Consider the following 20047-nt stretch of genomic DNA (forward strand, 5'->3'; position numbering starts at 1 on the left):
GCGCAAGAGTCATTTACTGTATCCCGCCGGTAAAAGAGAAACAGTGCCCAAGACCCGCCTACAAAGTTACTTGCGTTTCGCGCTTGATACTTGCTTTTCAGATCGTTAAAAAAGGGCCCATAAAGTGACACTGTGCTACTTCACAAAAAATAAATGTAATAAATAAACTTGGCATGATAATTTTGTCATCTAATGACACTTATATATTTTTTAAATAAACGTTTTCAAAACATTGAAATATTGAATATTTTTTTACAATAATAAAAGCACAAAAAAACAGCACTTGCAATAGAAATTAATAGTGCCAGTAAAAAATGTGTAGTTCAAATTTTTATCAGACCTGCAAAAATGTGTTTTATTTGAGCTGTAAAGCTGTCTAAATTGTAATTTTTGTGATAAGTCTGCTGTTCTATACTGAACTTCTAGTTATTCATCCATGATTCATCTGTGGGTTGTTGCCAGTACATCAAGTCATCCAGGTGAAGACATACAGAAGCAGATGACTTGTTTGTGTCAGGTTTTCAATTGTCAGACCTTATGAATGTACGCAAACAAGAAAGAGACGTTTATGTCCATCTGCTGATTCAAGACTATTGGAAAACTACTTGCTTAACTTGATGATGAAAGTTTCCGACTTTGCTCAAAGTTGGTAAGCGATTCCTTCACATAGTCCAATTTTAACATGTATAATATTTAAGTAACATGGCCGTGCTGTATATTGAAGTATTTTTCCAAGGTGTATATGATAAAGGATGTGAAATAATTGCCTAATATAAACTCTACTTTGGTGCTGCAAGAATATTGCACAATGCCACAATAACCAAATCAAATAGCTCTTATCATTGTAATAATGTTTGAGAAGACTAATCAAATTACGCAGGTTTTATGTTCACAGAAGCGGCTGTGCTGAGTGTGAATTACAGCATGACGCTTTAGTTAATGGACATAAAGATGAAATTAGCAAAAACTAAACATTTAATTTCACCATTTTGAATTGAAAACCCGTTTTCATCACACTTGACATAAGAACCCCACTAGCAAGCTCAATTTTGGGACTTCTGTATTTATAAAACCTTGCATTCAAACATTAATTTAAGCGTAGTTTAACGTCCAAATACTTTATGGGGCCACTGTGTGCAGATTCACCAGCAACAACATACATACACACACACACACACACACATGATCCACTCCACAGAGGGAGAGAGCACAAAGGAGACACACAGGAGAGAAGAGAGAGACACAGGAGAGTGGGAAAAATACAGACCACGGCACATCGAACACATCGACGCCCCCCATTATTGGCTGAAACCCACCCCTTTCCCTCGGCCAGAGCCTCTCTCTCTTTCTCTCTCCTGCCTCTCTCCCCCTCTCACCTCTCTCCAGCCCAGTCATGCGGTCCACACTGCACATCCGCTCTAGTGGTGGCCGGCGCTGCTTGCCTGCCTCTCGGGTGCTGCTTTCCAGGTCCAGGGACCCCTGGCTGCGGGACGGAGCCCCAGGACAGGACTCACACGCCAGGCCACAGTCCTTTCCCTCCCCCCAGCCGCGAATATTGTGCGCGCTGACTGAGCTCTGCAGAGGCTGGGAAAGGTGGTGGTGGTGATGGGATGCCCCCTGTTGATGGTGCGACGTTCCAGCACCGGATATGTGCTGGTGGGGGCTGCTTCCACTGGTTCCGCCATTTCCGCCATGTTGGTGGTTGCCATGATGGTGGTTGCCGTGATGGTGGTTTCCGCTTCCGCTTCCGCTTCCACTTCCGCTTCCATGGTGGTGGTGGCGCTGAGTCGGAGATGACGAGTTGGAGGACGTAGAGGGCTGGGCAAGTACTTGGCCATGACACGCCTCCCGCCCCTCTTTCAAGACCTCAAGCTCCAGGTTCTCCTTGCTTCCCCGGCTGGTTCCCAGCATGCCGCTCTCTCCAGTGATGGTATAGACCCGGGCAGGCTGCAGGGAGCACTCCACACACTTCTGCTGGTCTTCCTCTGCCGAGAAGCTGCGCTCTAGGGAGAGTCGGCTCTTGGAGGAAGTCGTCGGAGGTGGCGGTTCCAAGAGAGAGTTGATCAAGCTGGGGTCGTCGCTGATGGAAGAGCCCTGGAGGGTGCAGCTGTGGAAGTTGTTGTTCTGTGCACACAGGCTGTCTGGGGAATCAGAGTCGCGGCCAACGAGGGTGTCAGACAGTAAGTGATCTTCAAATCAAACATTAGGACAGATGCAGAGAGAAATAAAGAGGGACAAGTGAGAAACAGCAAGAGATGCACAAAGAAAAAGACAGATGAGACAACACACGCTACATCAAGAAGTGGCTCATGAAACATGAAGGAGCCTGGAGTCTGAGAACACCACAGGCTCTAAATGGACCAGATAAAAAAGAACAGCTGCTGAGAGAAACCGCAAGAAAGAAAGAGGAATGGAGATATCTGACCTGATCCGTTGCAGTCCTCAGGATGGGTGTGAAGGTACTCTCCAAATGCACGAGCTGCTCTGCAAAAAACACACACACATTGGTCATTGGCAGGCCCACATTCTGAATACAGTCACAGCTGAAGGATGGTGTTAGGCACGACATGCTGCGAAGACACAAGCAAATGACCCGTTCTATTAATGAATCATTTAAAGAGACTACAAAACCAAGTACAGGATTAAATCAGTCTGAAGAATCTGAAGAATCTTCTGAGGAAGTTGAGTACTTGAAGGGATAGTTCACCCAAAAAAAGAAAGTTCTACTGAAACACAAAAGAAGATCTTTGGAAGAATGCTGTTAACCAAACAGTTTTGTTGCCTATTGACAGTTTTGTTGCCCATTGACTTCCACTGCATGAGCAAAAGAAATGATCAAAATATCCTATTTTATGATCCACAGAAAGACAAAAACAAGTCTGTTATCATTTTAGATTTTGGGTAAACTATCCCTTTAGGGCTTCTGAGACTTTACTGACTGACAGATCATTTGGCAATGTATAGGTAAAAATACACATTTGAAAAAGAAAAAAAAAGTTATAAAAGATATAAAAGTTCTTAAAAAAAAAAACTCGAAAAATCTAGTACTCTCACCTCTATTTAACACATTTCACCAGATTAAATTAATTCAACAAAATTCCACAGATTTCTCCCAAAATCAGCTTAGTCATCATCGGGCTACAAAACCGAGATGGTCCTCACTGCGGAACATGAAATCCATGGGGAGGAGTCGGATCCAGATCCAAATCCTCCCACTTTACATACACCTAAACCTAACCAACTCCGCCCCCTAATCCCTAAACCCAACCCTAATCCTACCCATCTCCACCCCTTGGATCGTGATCCGACTCCTCCCCGTGGATCTCATGATCTGCATTGAGGTGCTACTGACAAAACCACTAAAGTATCACCAGTGTAATCCAGGAAAGCATAATCCAGTGACCCTGTCAGCAGCTGATCATATTTAGCATTTACTACAATCCTTTCAGTACATAAATCCTAAATTAATCGAGCCCATCGTGATGTCTCTTTTATGAGAGAACGTCAGAGCATACCAGCAAGCATTAAAGGGATAGTTCACCCAAAAATGAAAATTCTGTCAGTATTTACTCACCCTCATGTTGTTCCAAACCCGTAAGACCTTCGTTCATCTTTGGAACACAAATTAAGAAATTTTTTATGAAATCTGAGAGCGGACCACTCCTCCATACTAGTCCATAGGCTTCTTGAGGAATTGAAACTTCCCGGCATAGAAAAGTTAATAAAGACATTGTTAAAATAGTCCAAGTGACTTCAGTGGCTCAATCTTAACTTTATAAAGCGACGAGAACACTTTTTGTGCGCAAAAAACAAAACAAAAATAACGACTTTATTTTAACTATTCACTTCCTTCTCTATGGGCCTCTAGTCAGTTAACGTAGTGTGATAGCGTAGAACTACGTCACACGTAGGCTCACTATTGGCCGACGCTGGTTGTGTGTGATGTGTGTGACGTACAATAACAGATCATACGCTGTTAAACTAGTATCCTGACTCGAGGCCCAGAGAGAAGGAAATGAATAGTTGAAATAAAGTTGTTGTTTTTTGCGCACAAAAAGTGTTCTCGTCGTTTGATGAAGTTAAGATTGAGCCACTGTAGTCACTTGGACTATTTTAACGATGTCTTTAATAACTTTTCGAGGCCGGCAAGTTTCAATTCCTCAAGAAGCCTATGGACTAGTATGGAGGAGTGATCCAGCTCTCAGATTTAATCAAAAATATCTTAATTTGTGTTCCGAAGATGAACGAAGGTCTTACGGGGTTGGAACAACATGAGGGTGAGTAAACACTGACCGAATTTTCATTTTTGGGTGAACTAACCCTTTAAAGTCAACATGCATACAGCTGCATATTCTACATGTTAACATTATATCACAATATTTATCCTTTTATTTTGATGTAATAATTATTTTAGCCAGGTTTTTTTTTTTTTAGTTAAAATAACCATAATTTCGTTTTTCATGAACATGACCATGAGAGGCAATCACACTGACACTAATAAGAGTTTACTTGCTACTGTGCCTTTAAGACTTTAAGTAAAATAATATCCTTTTCATGTGGTGTGACTGCACTTTTCTCAGCTCACATCTGGCACATTAAATTTGTTTATGTACAAAAGAACAAATAAATTAAATTTCTGATGATATGACCCCATTTTCCCACAAATGAACATGTGAAAGCCCTTCTGGATACAGATGGACGATGGTTTCTTTAGTGTCGTAACTCCTCCTGCTTCCGGATCAAGCTGTCAGTTTCTCTCACTTCTTTTTCAATTTGAGAAATGACAGGCCCAGTGCGGACTACTCTTAGCCTCTTAATGTCACCTACTAAGCTGACACCAGCCTCGGGTATAAAAGGCTTTTCATAAGGATATGAGTAATGCTCTGCATGCGGCAGCTGTCTGCATGAGGACTGGTTTGAAAGCTGGACTCTTCGAACTTGAAAATGTGGCTCAGCTTCTTGAGTGTGAAGGCTGAAATGAGGGGCAGGCATGTGGAAACGCATGTGACAGTGGAAAAAAAGGGCATATGGCAGAAAGAAAGGTGGGAAAACAAGACTGGGGGAGAGGAAGGGAAAAAGAGAGATAGGAGGAGGAGGACGAGGAGGAGGAAGAACAGAGACACGCTCTCTGTGTAAATGTAATTGGTTGCTTTGTATTTCAGTGCCACCCACAGATTCAGATGTAGCGTTTTTATCTTTCCATTCTGGGAAGAAGAATGTGGGAGAATGATGGATTTAAGGGTGAAAAAGGGACAAATAGAAATATGGAATGAGGATGGAAAAAGAGAAATGAGAAAGGCACAATAGAAAAGACATTATATACAGTATATATACTGTATATATATATATATATATATATATATATATATATATATATATATAAATACATTTAAAAAACATGACTGGTCAGCTTTTGAGGCCATAAAACCGCATGTATAATAATTATAAACAATTTGCTCCAGTTTTGTTAACGACTACAATAAAATAAATCATTTTAAAAAGTAATATTGTTCAAAATGAGTATAGCATGTCATACTGTCATGACAACCACCCAGGTCTGCATGTGTTTTTATTAAATAATGGAAATGATCTCCATTAGAATATGAAAACAGCTTGGACTGGCTCGAATTACAGGCTCCCAAATAACAGTGACGCAAACCATCAGCTTGATAACCTCAAGAGATCATCAAAACCTCATTCATACCAGAGCATCAAAGTAAGCACTAATTTGACACTTAATTCACAGGCGGCTATAAAGAGAGTGTCAGAAACAGAGTAGAGCGAGAAGATGGATAAAAACTGCGAAAAGAACATCATGACGCTTCCCACAGGAAATATTTGTCACCACTGGCCCATCGTAAACAGCAGGAATCAAAGAGACAGAAAGAGAAACACTAATTAGTTCGGGCCCGAGGGGGTATCATCAGTAACAATCGATAGCACCAACCGAGAATCATGGGAAATGACTTAACCAATCAGAACAGCCGATTAAGATTTTAATAAATAATGAGGCCAGTACAACCAAGATACTTTGGCTAAGCGCATATTGACGCCTCGATGATAAACGAACAACAGCTTATTCTGTTTCGCATACGGTGGCTTTGGCACTCTCAACTGTGTAAATCTCCGTATGAGTCACTGCTTTTCGGGAAGCTGATTCAGTCTTGTAGGAGACATGACGGATGACTCCTTAATACACTGCGGCGGAACCTGTTTTCGCCACACAGACAAATATTTGCAGTCACCAACATATGCATTCATACCTTTAATGTATCTAATAACCTTACACAATATATAGCCCACACATAATCACATATATTCCCCACGCACAGAAAACCCACTCCGATCTCAATATTGCAACCTCCTCCACAGAAGCTGTCACACGACCAGGGATCCTTCCACAGGAATCCCTGGTGGCTTGTAGTCGCCCTCAGCTTTTCTTGACGTAACGTACAACAACATGACACTTGTGACAGCACTTTAAATTATTCAGTTTCACCATCAACGGGTTGTGTTGAACCGCCGGGTCCGTAACAAGCATCCTCCAATGCAAGAGGGTTAATTGGAGAGCCAGCTCAAGTCTGAAGAGCCACATAGCCATACTTGACCTGAAGAGTGGGGGAGGACGAGGAAACGAACAAGGGGTAATTGATATTTTATGTGACGGTATGTAAATAGCTAACAACATAAGTACTTAATTTGTAAATGAATAATTGCTGGATCAAAAACAGCAATGAAAAGTTGTGACAGACGCTGACCACACAACATCTGTTTTCCCAGAAACATACAATGACAACTATAGTAGGAGGATCATCATTTACAAGTTTCTGCACAGCTCTAATTACAGCATAGTGTACTATTCTGCCACATGTTGATTCAAAATACCATTCAGTTTATCAGTGATAGTCTCTCTCACCACGACTTTGTTGCCTCTTTCAACATTGATTTCTGACTGATCTAAAAGCCGTTGCTTATCTGGATTAGTATTAGCAGAATTGTCCAGGGGTGCAGAGCTCCATGTCCCATTTTCTCAGGATCTCTTTTGATCAGAAACACCTTCAGCTTTACTTGTGGATATAAAAAATGAAAATATAATTGACTGTCTTAAGCTATATTAATTTTAGTTATAAACACTCTCTGCAGGATCCAACTCACAGGAGTTCACTTTAATAAAAACTTTTGCTGATTATTTACTCACCTCCATGTCATCCAAGATATCCATGTCATTCTTTCTTCATTCGAAAAGAAATCAAAGGTTTTTGATGAAAACATTCCAGGATCAGGATTTTTCTCCATATAATGGACTTCAATGGGAACCAAACGGTTCAAGGTCCAAGACAGTTTCAGTGCAAACTGCAAACTGTTGAAAGGGCTTTAAACGATTTCAGACGATGAATAAGTGTCTTATCAAGCGAAAAAATTGCTCATTTAAAAAACAACAACAAAGTTTAAGTTTTATAAGCTCAAATGGTTGCCTTGCTCTGTTCTGTGATGCGCGTTCATGACTCCTGTTTGAACTTGTTTATCAAAATGAACAAATCTTTTTTCGTGTCATTTGGTTCATTCAACGAACGAATTGAACAAATTGACTATGGAAAAGATTCGTTCATTTTGATGAACGAGTTTGAATAGGAGAGTCACGAACGCGCACATTTGAGCTTATAAAACTTAAACTTTGTTATTTTTTTAAAATGAGCAATCGTTTTGCTTGATAAGACCCTTATTCATCGTCTGCACTGAAACTGTCTTTTAGACCTTGAACTGTTTGGTTCCCATTGAAGTCCATTATATGGAGAAAAATCCTGGAAAGTTTTCATCAAAAACCTGAATTGAATCAGAAAGAATGACATGGATATGTTGGATGACATGGAGGTGAGTAAATTATCATCAATAGTTTGTTTAAAAATGAACTACTCCTTTAAGCATTACAAATGCCCTTGCTTTACATCCATATAGTTCAAATATATACAGTATATATATATATATATATATATATATATATAAGGTAATTATCCATATGTTCAGGCACACAAAACTGTTACACTGCTTCTTTTTTTCTGTTAGGTCTTTGATTAACATCATCTTGACGTCCCAGGCTGGGGGAATTATCATATTAATAAAATATCAGAAGAAATACAGGAAGATAAGGAAGGAAGAAAAGGGAGCGAAAGAGAGTGAGGGGAAGAAAATGGAAAATGGGTAAAGAAAAAAAGAAAGAAAAAAAGAGGAGCCACTAAGTGAGGATGAAATAATAAAAGGAAGTCAGCATGCTTCAAGACATGTGACTTAACAAAAATGTGAGCAAAGGTGAGCAAAGAGGGAAAAACTAAATGTCTGTGTATTTTCAGGCTGGAGTGTAGGAATGCATCATGTGAGTCCAAGGGACTGGAGGAACAAGGTAGGTGAAAAAAAAAGACCTGAGAGAAACATTAAAAATGAAAGCGTATGAAATGCGGTCGGAGAAGATGCAGGGAACTGGTGGAATTCATTTAGTCGATGCCAGTGCCAGAAACACAACCATTCTTTAAACCAATTGCATTAGAAGTTTCTTTCAAATGAAAAAAAAAGTTAAACAATGTCATATTGAGTGAATAACAGTTGTCATAAACATGCATAAACCCTATTTGATATTCATGACAAAATGGTTATGAAGGTGTCATGCCAGTCTTATGCACACCCCTTCAAATAAAGTGTCAAGACAAATACCGACCCAAAACCTTTGAACAGTATTGTATGGTATTTTCTTTTCCCATTAAAGAAAATGCATCATTTCCACACTGTAATGTCTTTCCAAACCTGTTTTTTTCAATAAAATAAAAGTCAACAGGGTTCAAAATAACACTTGACCTAAAGTACTTTCATTCTATCCAACAAGGAAAGCAAGCCATAAGGTTTGGTAAAACTGGATCATCTAGAGCACTGCTCTTTCTTTCTTTTTGCTTTCATCAGTGTTACTCTACAAACGCAGCACATAAAAGCATGGACACAGTAGGAGAATGAAATCCATGACACAGTGCTCACACATTTCCACAGACACATTCACATACACAGCATGAACCAATGAACACTCTCAAACACAGTAAACAACTGTAGAATTGATGTTAAATGCCGTAATTGCCATGCGATTAATTCTTAACAATGCTGAATTTTTTGTTTACATAATTTATACATGAGTCAAATGGCATTTAACATAAGTTGTTTAGAACTGAGTGTGTGTGGTTTCAAATCGTCCACGTCAACCAACCACCATTGAGATGAAAGCCAACAGCTTTCTCTAGGTCTCATATTATAATTAAATCCGAAATGATTAATGTAATCTGATTGTGTAGACTGCAACATCTTCTTTTTAAGACACTTCTCCAAGGCAAACACTTCACTGGCATTTTTCCCAGACAAAATCGGTATGCATTTAATTCAGGCAGGTCCTTGAGAACTATTATAAGGTGAGTGGATAACATGCATTTAATATGAGCCTTGGGACAAGCAAACAATCAAGCATAGCTGATATGTCTGACTTGTTTCTTTGACACGTTTTCCTCTGTTATATTCTCAGCTAGTAAAAACATCAGCACGGCTAATGGCATGTTCTTGTAGTGCGTGTTTGCGCTGCATAAGGGACCTGCGCTTCAGCACAGACCACAGATTAAAATGTCACCCTCCTCCCTCTTCCACGATTCGAGAGCCAGGTTTAATGATGCCTGGAACCCTCCTTCGCCCAGAGCGCACCCTCTCTTCAACCCTCTTCTCTCTCTTTACCATAACAGTAGAGACAACAATGTCAAAGGCGTAATCGCAGTGTCAGAGTCATCCTGAGATCTGCATTATCTCAAACGGTCAGACTAATTGCAGGACACGGTCTCATCTCCGCTACCAGATAATAAATAGAGCAGGAAGTGAAGGGGGGAGATGCAGCATCCAACTGACTTCAAGTATATAAGAAGTGGAGTCTCCTCCTAACAAAGATGTACAATTAATGATGTTAAACTGCGAGGCAGACGATTTGATGGTTTTTGCATAGTAGGAGGTACAGTATTATCTAGGATTTGTTCTTCTGGCATTTGGATAAGTTACATTTTTGAAAAATAGGGATAGTTCAACCCCAAAAATACCAAACAAAAAAAAAAGTGTAATATTTTTACTCACCCTCTTGTCGTTCAAAATCCGTACGCTGTCATTTTTTTGGGAATAATTGGTTTAATTTCAATCTGTTCCTCAGAAAACAATGAAATTAACACTTTTATACAGCAATGAATGGTTTCCACAAATATAAGTGATGTGATGTGAAGGCCAGTATGGCCTTTTGTCCTCAGAATTTGTACTCTGCATTTTAACCCATCCAAATTGCACATACAGTACATAAACTGCACTGCACTGCATCTTGCTTAAAGGGACCTCAGTCGTATTAAGGGTGGAAAGCTCTCTCTAACCATTTTCAACACTGATATTAATAATAATAATATTAAAAATGTTTCTTGAGCAGCAAATCAGTATATTTGAATGATTTCTTGATTAGGATGATCATGTTACACTAAAGACTGGAGTAATTGCTGCTGGAAATTCATCACAGGAATAAAGTACTTTAATCAACATATAGAAATACAGTTTTACTGTATTTTTGATCAAATAAATTAAGTTTTTTTTTAGCTGAAGAGACTTAATGTTACATTAATGTTACTATTCAATGGGATGAATTGAATCGTAACATTTATTGTATACATTTTTTTATTTTATACAATATGTAACACACACACACACACACAAAACATACCCATTTACAAAGCTGTCAGAAATCTACAATAGCTATCAATCCATTCCATAAAACTAATTTTATGTGCATTTTGGGATACCGCATAAAAACACTGGATGGGAATGCTCATAAATTCTGCTGAAAGTTGTGCGAGTCATTTATCAAGTAGGTTGTTAATCAGTTGTTAATATGAACTACTTTTATAGACTACCAAACTTTGTTTCTGGAATTTGACTGTTATATTTGTTAAGTGTGTTATTGTTGAAAGCAGACCAGAGTATGATGGGTATTATTGGCACTTTTCCACTGCTGGTACTTTTCCTAACCCTTTCCCATTTTAGTACCGGTACGGTACGCTTGGAACCTCAACAGACCAGGTACCATTTAAAGCGAGCCGAAGCGAGCGAACCGTACCGTACCGTACCGTACCATGCAGTGGAAAAGCGCAAAAGCATGCTGTACCGAACCGAACTGTACTGTACCATGCAGTGGAAAAGCGCCATATCTAGCCTAAATGAGCGTGTCCGCAATATACAGTACCTTAAATTAATAACTAGCTATTTTTTTCATTAAGACCAAATTAGCTGGTCTAGACGGGTGTTTCAGCAGGGTTTATTGAAATGTCGGCCCAATGTCTCATAGAAAAAACCCAAAGCTCTATATGAAAATCTTCATAAATTCCCTGCTTTGATATTTACTTGCTATTTTTACTTGATATTTTTTAATATGCTGAAAGGAGGGTGACAACAGGGTTGTGGATTTATATCTTTGCTGGGAAACTAAGCATCTGAAATGCCAGCATTCTGCAGATTTATCCAGGGCCCAAAGATCAATGAGTCAGATCTCATCAGCCTGCAGTGTGCTGGATCAAAACACACTGAAAAGAGCCTCACTTCCCACTCGATGTCTCAGACTAGGCTTAGAGAAAGGCAGACTCTCTTCAGATACTGCAGGCATGAGATAACCTTCCTTAAAAGGTCCCACATAGGTCAATGATTTTCTGTGCCTGTTTTAAGTGCCACAGAGATTACATGTTGCACTGGACTTAAGCAATATTGCCTCTTTTTGTTGGAAGACGAGATGAAAATAGATGAATGTTTCGCAAATCATTTTAACATATTCAGGTCTTTATCGACGTGGATCTTAATCTAACACAGATGGACCTCTACTTGTCATGATAATATTTTTTTTCCCCTGATATTAGAGTAACAATTTTGAATATTTTGGCTGCCTGTCGTTTGTTGTAATCATCCCTGTGTATTTAGTTCCATCTTGTATTGAATTATGTGTCCGGTAATGTTAGTGTTTTTACATGCTGTTACACCCGTTACCCATCTTTAGAATAAAACTTGTTTTGAATTTATTCCTTCTTCTGTCCTTCCTGAACCACCCTGTGACAGAATACCAGACCCAAAATGGATAATTTGGACTTTATCCTGATAGGATGCAGAGAAGAGCCAGAACTTTTTAACATTCTTGCAGTCACCAGCCCCCTCGACGACGAAACCCTGAAAAATCTGCTCTGGATTGGGGCCAACTTCCATCAGCGCATCGACCTCCCAGACAACTCTAACCTGAACTGGAAGGAGGCCAGCATCAGGTGTCTGGAGAACGTCGCTCCCCGATCCAGAACCCAGCCAGACCCAGAGCCCGGATTACCATCCTCCACCACAGAAAACTCGTGCATGCCCCCCGCAAACGGAGAGCTACCACCCGCCACGACTCGCCAGCCAGAGCCCGAGACAAAGTGGACAGAGCAGACTCTCGCCCCGGAAGAGGAACTCCAACAGGAGTCTGACCAGGGGTGTGAGCCCAAGACATCTGTGGACGAAGGAACCCAATCAATGGAACACAAGGACTGGGTGATCAACTTCTCCGAAGAGACACCATCTCCCACCCTGTCCCATCTGTCATCTGGATCTTCGTCGTTGCATAACCACTCCAGTGACTGTATCTGCCCTATCATTAAAGGGTTATTTCACCCAAAAATGAAAATTCTGTCAGTATTTACTCACCCTCATTTACTCACCCGTAAGACCTTCGTTCATCTTCGGAACACAAATTAAGTTATTTAAGATATTAAGATCGCTCCTGCATACTAGTCCATAGGCTTCTTGAGGGAATGACTCTTGCTGGCATCGAAAAGTCATTAAAGACATCGTTAAAATAGTCCAAGTGACTACAGTGGCTCAATTTTAACTTTATCAAATGACGAGAATACTTTTTGTGCGCAAAAACAAACAAAAATAACGACTTTATTTCAACTATTCACTTCCTTCTCCATGGGCCTGTAGTCAGTTAACGTAGTGTGATTGCGTAAAGTTACGTCACACGTAGGCTCACTATTGGCCGACGCTGGTCATGTGTGTGATGCGTGTGACGTACAATAACAGAAGCTTACGCTATTAAACTAGTATCCTGACTCGCGCAGAGGGAGAAATAAACGAATAGTTGAAATAAAGTCGTCATTTTTGTTGTTTTTTGCGCACAAAAGTGTTCTCGTTGTTTGATAAACTTAAGATTGAGCCCCTGTAGTCACTTGGGCTATTTTAACGATGTCTTTAATGACTTTTCGAGGACAGCAAGTCATTCCCTCAAGAAGCCTATGGACTACACTCTAAAAAATGCTGGGTTGTTTTGACCCAACTTTGGGTCAAATATGGACTAACCCAGCCGTTGGGTTAAATTTTAACATTACATTTTTAACCCAACATTTCGGGTTTGTCCATATTTGACCCAAAATTGGGTTAAAACAACCCAGCATTTTTTAGAGTGTAGTATGCAGGAGTGATCTTAATATCTTAAATATCTTAATTTGTGTTCCGAAGATGAACTAAGGTCTTACAGGGTTGGAACAACATGAGGGTGAGTAAATACTGACAGAATTTTCATTTTTGGGTGAACTAAACCTTTAACCTGTATGATATCACCTTAACACCCAGCTCAGCCAGTCCTCCAGCCCCGCCACTGATGTTTACTGCCCTACATTGTCTCCGGGGAGGCCCACTGACTTCGAGATGCAGGTCAGTCCGCCATCCACAGCACCCGGGCATGAGGATCTCGTGGCTCCGCCTCCAGCCTTACGGTCCGTCCACTACACTCCGTCCCTCCACCCCTTTTGCTACAGCAGGCTCCTCCTTCCCCTCGGCGTCACCTCTGTCCTCCCTCACTCCACCTCCACCTCTGCTCTCAGGTACACTGGCTCCACCTCCTGTACTCATCGCCACGATGACGCCTAGGTCTCCAAGAGACCGTGGGCTGTTGGTACTGGACAGCTCTAGGTCTGCGCCACCAGGCCATCTACATCTGCCACTCCAGCCTCTCTTTGGCACTTCGTCTCGTCCACAACCTGAACCTCCTCCGATCCCCCTCTCCGTCATTTCATTACGGCGTGAGGACGTGCCTTGCCGTCACCCTGTGACGCTATTCTTTTGTTTTCTACCTGCGGTAACTATGAGTGAAAATGTCACTTTATCATTGTGTATCAGACATTCTCACCTTGTGGAATAAAGCTGAATTGGACTTATTTAGTCAGCGAGGATTTAATTATTGATGTGCAGAAAAAATATAATTACACTGTTACTCACCTCAGGTCGTAAGCAAACCTTTACAATTTCTACACAAATAATGGCAAAACAGGCTTTCATTTATAATTGTTTTTTTCTTGTTTATAGTGAAATTGAGGAATACTAAGAAGGCTGATGTCTAACTTAAAAAAAATGAATGAGGAGGAGGGTAGTGAATGACTTTAAGGGTCACTAAAGACCAGAGGTATGCGTTTAAGTATTAAGGACAATTCACTCCACACACGCCAGACGCGGACAATCACCAGATTATGTCACTTCTCAGACATTCCACGACCCGACAAGCACTGATTCAACGTGTTCAATCGGTGAAATCTATATCCGACAAAAACCCCATGAAGTGTCAGGTGGGGCCTGTGATGTGAATAGGCTTTTACAATGTGGAGGTTTTAAAACCTTCTGCTTTAAAACCCAGTTTAGTTTGCCAATGATTTTAAGACAAGTCCGACTGCTTATTCCTTCTTGATATCTTCATCTAATTCTGCTAATCCTATTTTCCATCTTGATGTTAAGGTTTCACACTACAAACAGGAATAACAACTGGATCTCTGTATGTTGTGAAACATTTTTTAAGGTAAACGTGTCGACAAAACACTCTAAACCTCTAAAGATTCACAAAATAGAAATGCAAGTATTTGTCTATATGAGACGGCGTGATAGCATAGCCGGTGACTCAGCCTCTCAGCTCATAAATCAGAGTGGATGAGCATCAAGTGGAACTCCGCAGATCACTCAGGATTAGCATACAAACACTGTACAGACCAGGCTCTCCATGCTGACCCACTGGCCCTGAAAGCATTCAGCCTAAAAATGACAAACTGTAATAAAAAATAACAAATGAAAGAAAGACCAACAGGAATAACCCATTGGATAAGCCATATGAAGTAATTCTGTGTAGAATCTTTTTTTTTTTTATTGCTACACAAATAGGGGCCATTAGTTTGAACCTGAGAATGTCGGAAAAATAACTCTACAAATGCACAAGCTGAGAAGAATTTAAAAGTAGTGCAGGCTGAGAGCAGAATACTTCCTTGTCTTTAGCATGTCAGAGTCAGCAGGGGGACTACTGATCCTGTGTGTATTCACAGAACATGGTCAGCCTACAGATTTTGGTTTTGAACAGCTCAGTGGTCATGACCCAGTGTCTGGACAAAGAGCAGATTACCAGAGAATGCCTTCACACAGAAATAGATGTTCAATAGTAAGTCAGCACAAAGCGGGCTGTTATTCCAATCTGTGTTGAAAATGACTAGCTTATGATATAAAAGCCATTTCTCTGTCAGGCGTCTAATCATAAAGTGACAGGGTTTTAAATTTGGCTTCGGCTGACAATTACTCTATAGCACAACACCTCTTTCTTTGCTCAAAATAACTATAATTTACAGACTATAACAACAGTAACAACTGCCCCAGGCCAATGACTAATTCCTTTGCAAATGTGTGGTTTCTTCCTGCAGGGCACAGGTTCCACGTCTGAATTACTCCAATGAAACTTGCTTTCATTTCATTCAAGGCAGTTTTATGGGCACTTTATTTTGATAGAGACAACCCCTAGAGCAATGGTTTTCCTTTTTGGACTCCAAGACAATCTATTGACTGGCAACATTTTGAGAAACATTTTTATTACATGACTTTTCTAGTTACTGTCCAAGATCGTGAGAACCGTGGTTCGTACATAAAAATGGCCGCTGTTGAGGGAACTATTAAAATAACAAATATGAAAACCTTGTTTTGTCTGATTTTAATTTATTTGAAGCCACCTTGCAGCCCTCGTAGAGCTGGGCTGAGGCCCCCTAGTGATCCCCGGTCCTCTGGTTGAGAAACACTGCCCTACAGCTAATCAACTAGAGACTTTCACCAAGAAATTGATCATAACTAATCAAAATCAAGATTACATATATATTGCTTATATTGGATTACTCAAAACTGAGTATCTATTCATGTTGTTAACATGTTGTGTCTGCCTAATGCTGTCTACCGTTCTCTGTTACATGGGTCATTTCTACTCAGCATGCAAAGCAGTTCAGTTTGCACAAATAAACCTGCCCTGCATACTGAACAGCCGCTCATTCAGGGTAAAGAAACACACACAAAGGCAAAGGAATGCCATCCCACTCATCACCTCAATCCATGCCTGAATGCTGTATGTATGTACAGCAGGATTTAGCCGACAAGGTCATTTCAATGTCATCTATCTACAAGGAATGACAGTGCCAGAGTTATTCTTTTCGAATAGAACAATCACAAACCATTCTGCATGTGAACATTAAGGATGCGATGACTCACAGCCTCCCCGAGGATCCAGGCCCAGACATTAGGGTGAAAAGGTGAACCACCTGCCATCTTATGAATTATGACAGACATGATACACATGAGAGCTAAACACACACTAGTTATGCAAGAATAGGTCTAGGCAAGACTAGTGGTCAATCAATAAGAGGTTTTCATGAATAATAATAAAAACATGCTGCTAAGTTGTCTTAAAATAACATGTTGATTTAATGCTTGTCGTGACCATCATTCTCTAGTTTACAATGCTGCAAGTCTGTTTTCCTATGACAATATAATTCACTGTGACACAGAAACACCAGGCGCAGCACGAGTCAGTCACAGATAATTGACAGATAGAGTCAGTCTTGTGCCTACTTGCCTGTTGCAAGCGGTGAAGGACGGTGTCAATGATTTGATCTACAGTTGGAACAGGTGAGAAGATAACTTTAATAGGCAGCCCTGCTAGAAAACCCACCTTAGTGGACTGGTAGATGGTCCAACAGCATGGGCTAGACCATCTTAGACCAGCAACAAAATAGCTTAAGGTAGTCAAGCAGAATTGTAGAATAAAACGGAAGTTTAAAATGGATTTTGAAACAGCATTCTCGCATCTGCATATGTATTAGAGTTAATTTAAGAAAAGTTTTTTCTACACTTAAGATTAAATAATAAAATGAATTACTGAATAAATATATGAAGTTGGGGTGTGATGGCGCAGTGGATAAAACACATGCCTTTGGTGTGAGAGACCCAGGTTTGAATCCACTGTGAGACTTGAATGTGTCCCTGAGCAAGCCACTTAACCCCTAGTTGCTCCAGAGGCGTGCGACCTCTGACATATATAGCAATTGTAAGTTGCTTTGGATAAAAGTGTCAGCTAAATAAATAAATGTAAGTTCTGGGAGCCTTTATTTAAAGCTCACCCAAAAAATCTAAATTTTGTTTTATTTTATTTTATTTAGCTGAACACAAAGAGATACATTCTGAAGATTTTCTTTGCCTGTCTTGGTAACTGAATTAAGAATGCAAAAGCATCATAATAGTATCAAAATACTATTAAATAAAAAAAATATTTTAAAAAAATGTAAGAAAAAATGATTATACACTTTATCTGATACTGGTTCAGCGAGATGCAGACATGGAGCCATAAAAGTAGGAATGATTCAATGGAAAGACTCAACACAAACGAATCTTTCATGAATTCTGTCATGCACTCTGACTTTACATAATCGTTATTGCTCTAGACTTGTATAATACTTTTATGAACATATGATTTTTTTATGAGGCTAGACATCTTCATTTACCAGCCATTGCATTTAAAGACATACACTTCCGATGTTTTCCCCCTGCGAAATATAGTACGGGTCAAGAACAACATGAGGGATAGTAAATGAAACGTCATTTTGGGTGAATTAGCCTACCATTCAATATTCACATGATAAGATAGAATTAACAAATACACTCGTATTCGTAACATCTATCTTAAAAATGAGCCGTCTGCTCTTCAAATATTACGGCTGAATTTTCTTTTCGCACATGAATGAGAATCCAGACCCCCGTTTTGTAAGTTCAGTGACAGCGCGCGCAGAGCTCTGAAGACACACACGTACGAATGCAGAGCTGAGCTGAGCTGATGGGCTTCATGCAGTGCATGACCCAAAACGAGTTGACAAAAGCAGGCACTCACCTAACTTTGGCTGCCACCGAAGAAATCGCATCATTTCTCAGATTCTTCCTTTTAGACACTGCAGTTCCCATGCTGGCATGGAAACAACGCTTGCAAGAAAACAGCACATTCCAGATGTCAAAGCATTGAAGAAAACGCGTGGAAAAAGGGATGGAACAGATTGCTTTAAGAATGCGGATCCTTTGGCGTTCATATGAAGGACTATTTATATCATAACGCAAAATTTGAAGATGGTGCGGGACAGAGGATGCTGCCGTCTCCTCTGGCTAGTGTCAACTAGTTAAAGAAAAAACACACGCACGAGCACGTCCCTCCCCTCCTCTCACAGTCTCCTCATTGAAATGAGAAAGACACGATGGCTTGAAGAGTGTTTATGGTAGTGTGTGAGGGTCCGCACAGGAAACCCAGTGGGACCATATATGGAGCGACCACTCCTCCAATTCCACCCACTCGTCCAGAGTTAAATGCCAGGTACAGAATGAGCTGGAGTGACCGGAACACATGCAAAAATACCACACATCTCATATACTGTTGCCAGAATCATAAAGCTTTAAAGGCATTGCTATGTTAAATAATGGTGCAAAACTTACTGTGATATCTATCTATCTATCTATCTATCTATCTATCTATCTATCTATCTATCTATCTATCTATCTATCTATCTATCTATCTATCCATCCATCCATCCATCCATCCATCCATCCATCCATCCATCCATCCACCCACCCACCCACCCATCGAATATTCCTGTCTGTCCATTCAAAACTATCTATATTCCTATCTGTCTCTCCATATATATATATATGTATCAATCAAATATTCCTGACTGTCCATCCATCCATCCATCTATCCATCCATTTAATTTAAAAAATGTGCTAGCATCTAAATTTTGTATATTAAAAAAAAAATCTTATTTAATCTTATTGTATATCAGGTAGAAAAGGATTATTGATTGTCCAACTCTTAAAAAAAAACATTAGCATAATGTATATGCATACCTTGGTTGGTATGGTTTCAGACATTCTGAATGAAACTGTAGTGCCTCACACACACAGGCACATGCACACACAGGTCTGGAGAACAGCAGTGTGCCCTCGCTCCACAACAGCATGTTAACCGTCTGCTGTAGCCTCACTGTAACAGACAACAGACAAATCGTCCCTCTGCTGTAGGTTGGCTACAAGCAAGTGCATAAAAACACGGGATTTAGTGTAGAATCATCGGTTGAATGAAGATCCAAACTAAATATGCATTAGTGACACGCCTGTTTGTACTCGGTCAAGTCATCTGAATAGGTCAAAAAACACGATTCTTCTGTGTTTCATGTTTCTGTACGAGGCAAACACATGAGGTATCTGTGTCATGGGAGACAGATGGAAAGAAACAAGTCAGATGGATTGAATAACAATATATTACAGAGCTTCTGGGTTTTTTTCCCGTGGCCAATGCCGTTTTTTAAAGGAAATAATCCGTAGCTCTGGGGTTTGGTGTGCGTGGTGGGACTGCCGATGAAGGGAGGAAAAGCAGAAATGAAAATGACAAAATGCCCTTTCTTCAACACAGCACCAAGAAGTGCAGTATAACATGTTCTGGCGATAAAGCAAATAGAAATTGTTAATTATCCCCACACAGACGGCACTGGATGTACACATCATGCACAGCTAAGCGTTGCAGATTAATTATTTAGACAATGTTTTAAAAACAAGTCCCCACCTCTGCATAGTAGACTTATTTCACAACTAAATGAAACATTGTGAA

The 20047-nt window shown here is 40.2% G+C and overlaps 1 protein-coding gene across 3 annotated transcripts in view; it reads right to left on the reverse strand.

The window, feature by feature from the left end:
* Positions 1-18640, reverse strand: part of nsmfa (NMDA receptor synaptonuclear signaling and neuronal migration factor a) — a 48975-nt gene extending 30335 nt beyond the window's left edge. For 2 of the 3 annotated variants that reach the window (XM_089123564.1, XM_089123566.1), the window contains exons 1-3: positions 18290-18640; positions 2426-2484; positions 1377-2189 (exon numbers count right to left, since the gene is read on the reverse strand). In XM_089123564.1, coding sequence (XP_088979690.1) covers positions 1377-2189; positions 2426-2484; positions 18290-18360 — 943 coding nt within the window. In that variant the 5' untranslated portion in view covers positions 18361-18640. The remainder of the gene's footprint in view (positions 1-1376; positions 2190-2425; positions 2485-18289) is intronic. The other variant, XM_089123565.1, reaches the window with a different exon arrangement.
* Positions 18641-20047: the final 1407 nt, after the last annotated feature.

This window comes from Pimephales promelas, chromosome 19, assembly GCF_988280905.1.
Source record: "Pimephales promelas chromosome 19, fPimPro1.hap1.1, whole genome shotgun sequence".
Taxonomy (NCBI): Eukaryota; Metazoa; Chordata; class Actinopteri; order Cypriniformes; family Leuciscidae; genus Pimephales; species Pimephales promelas.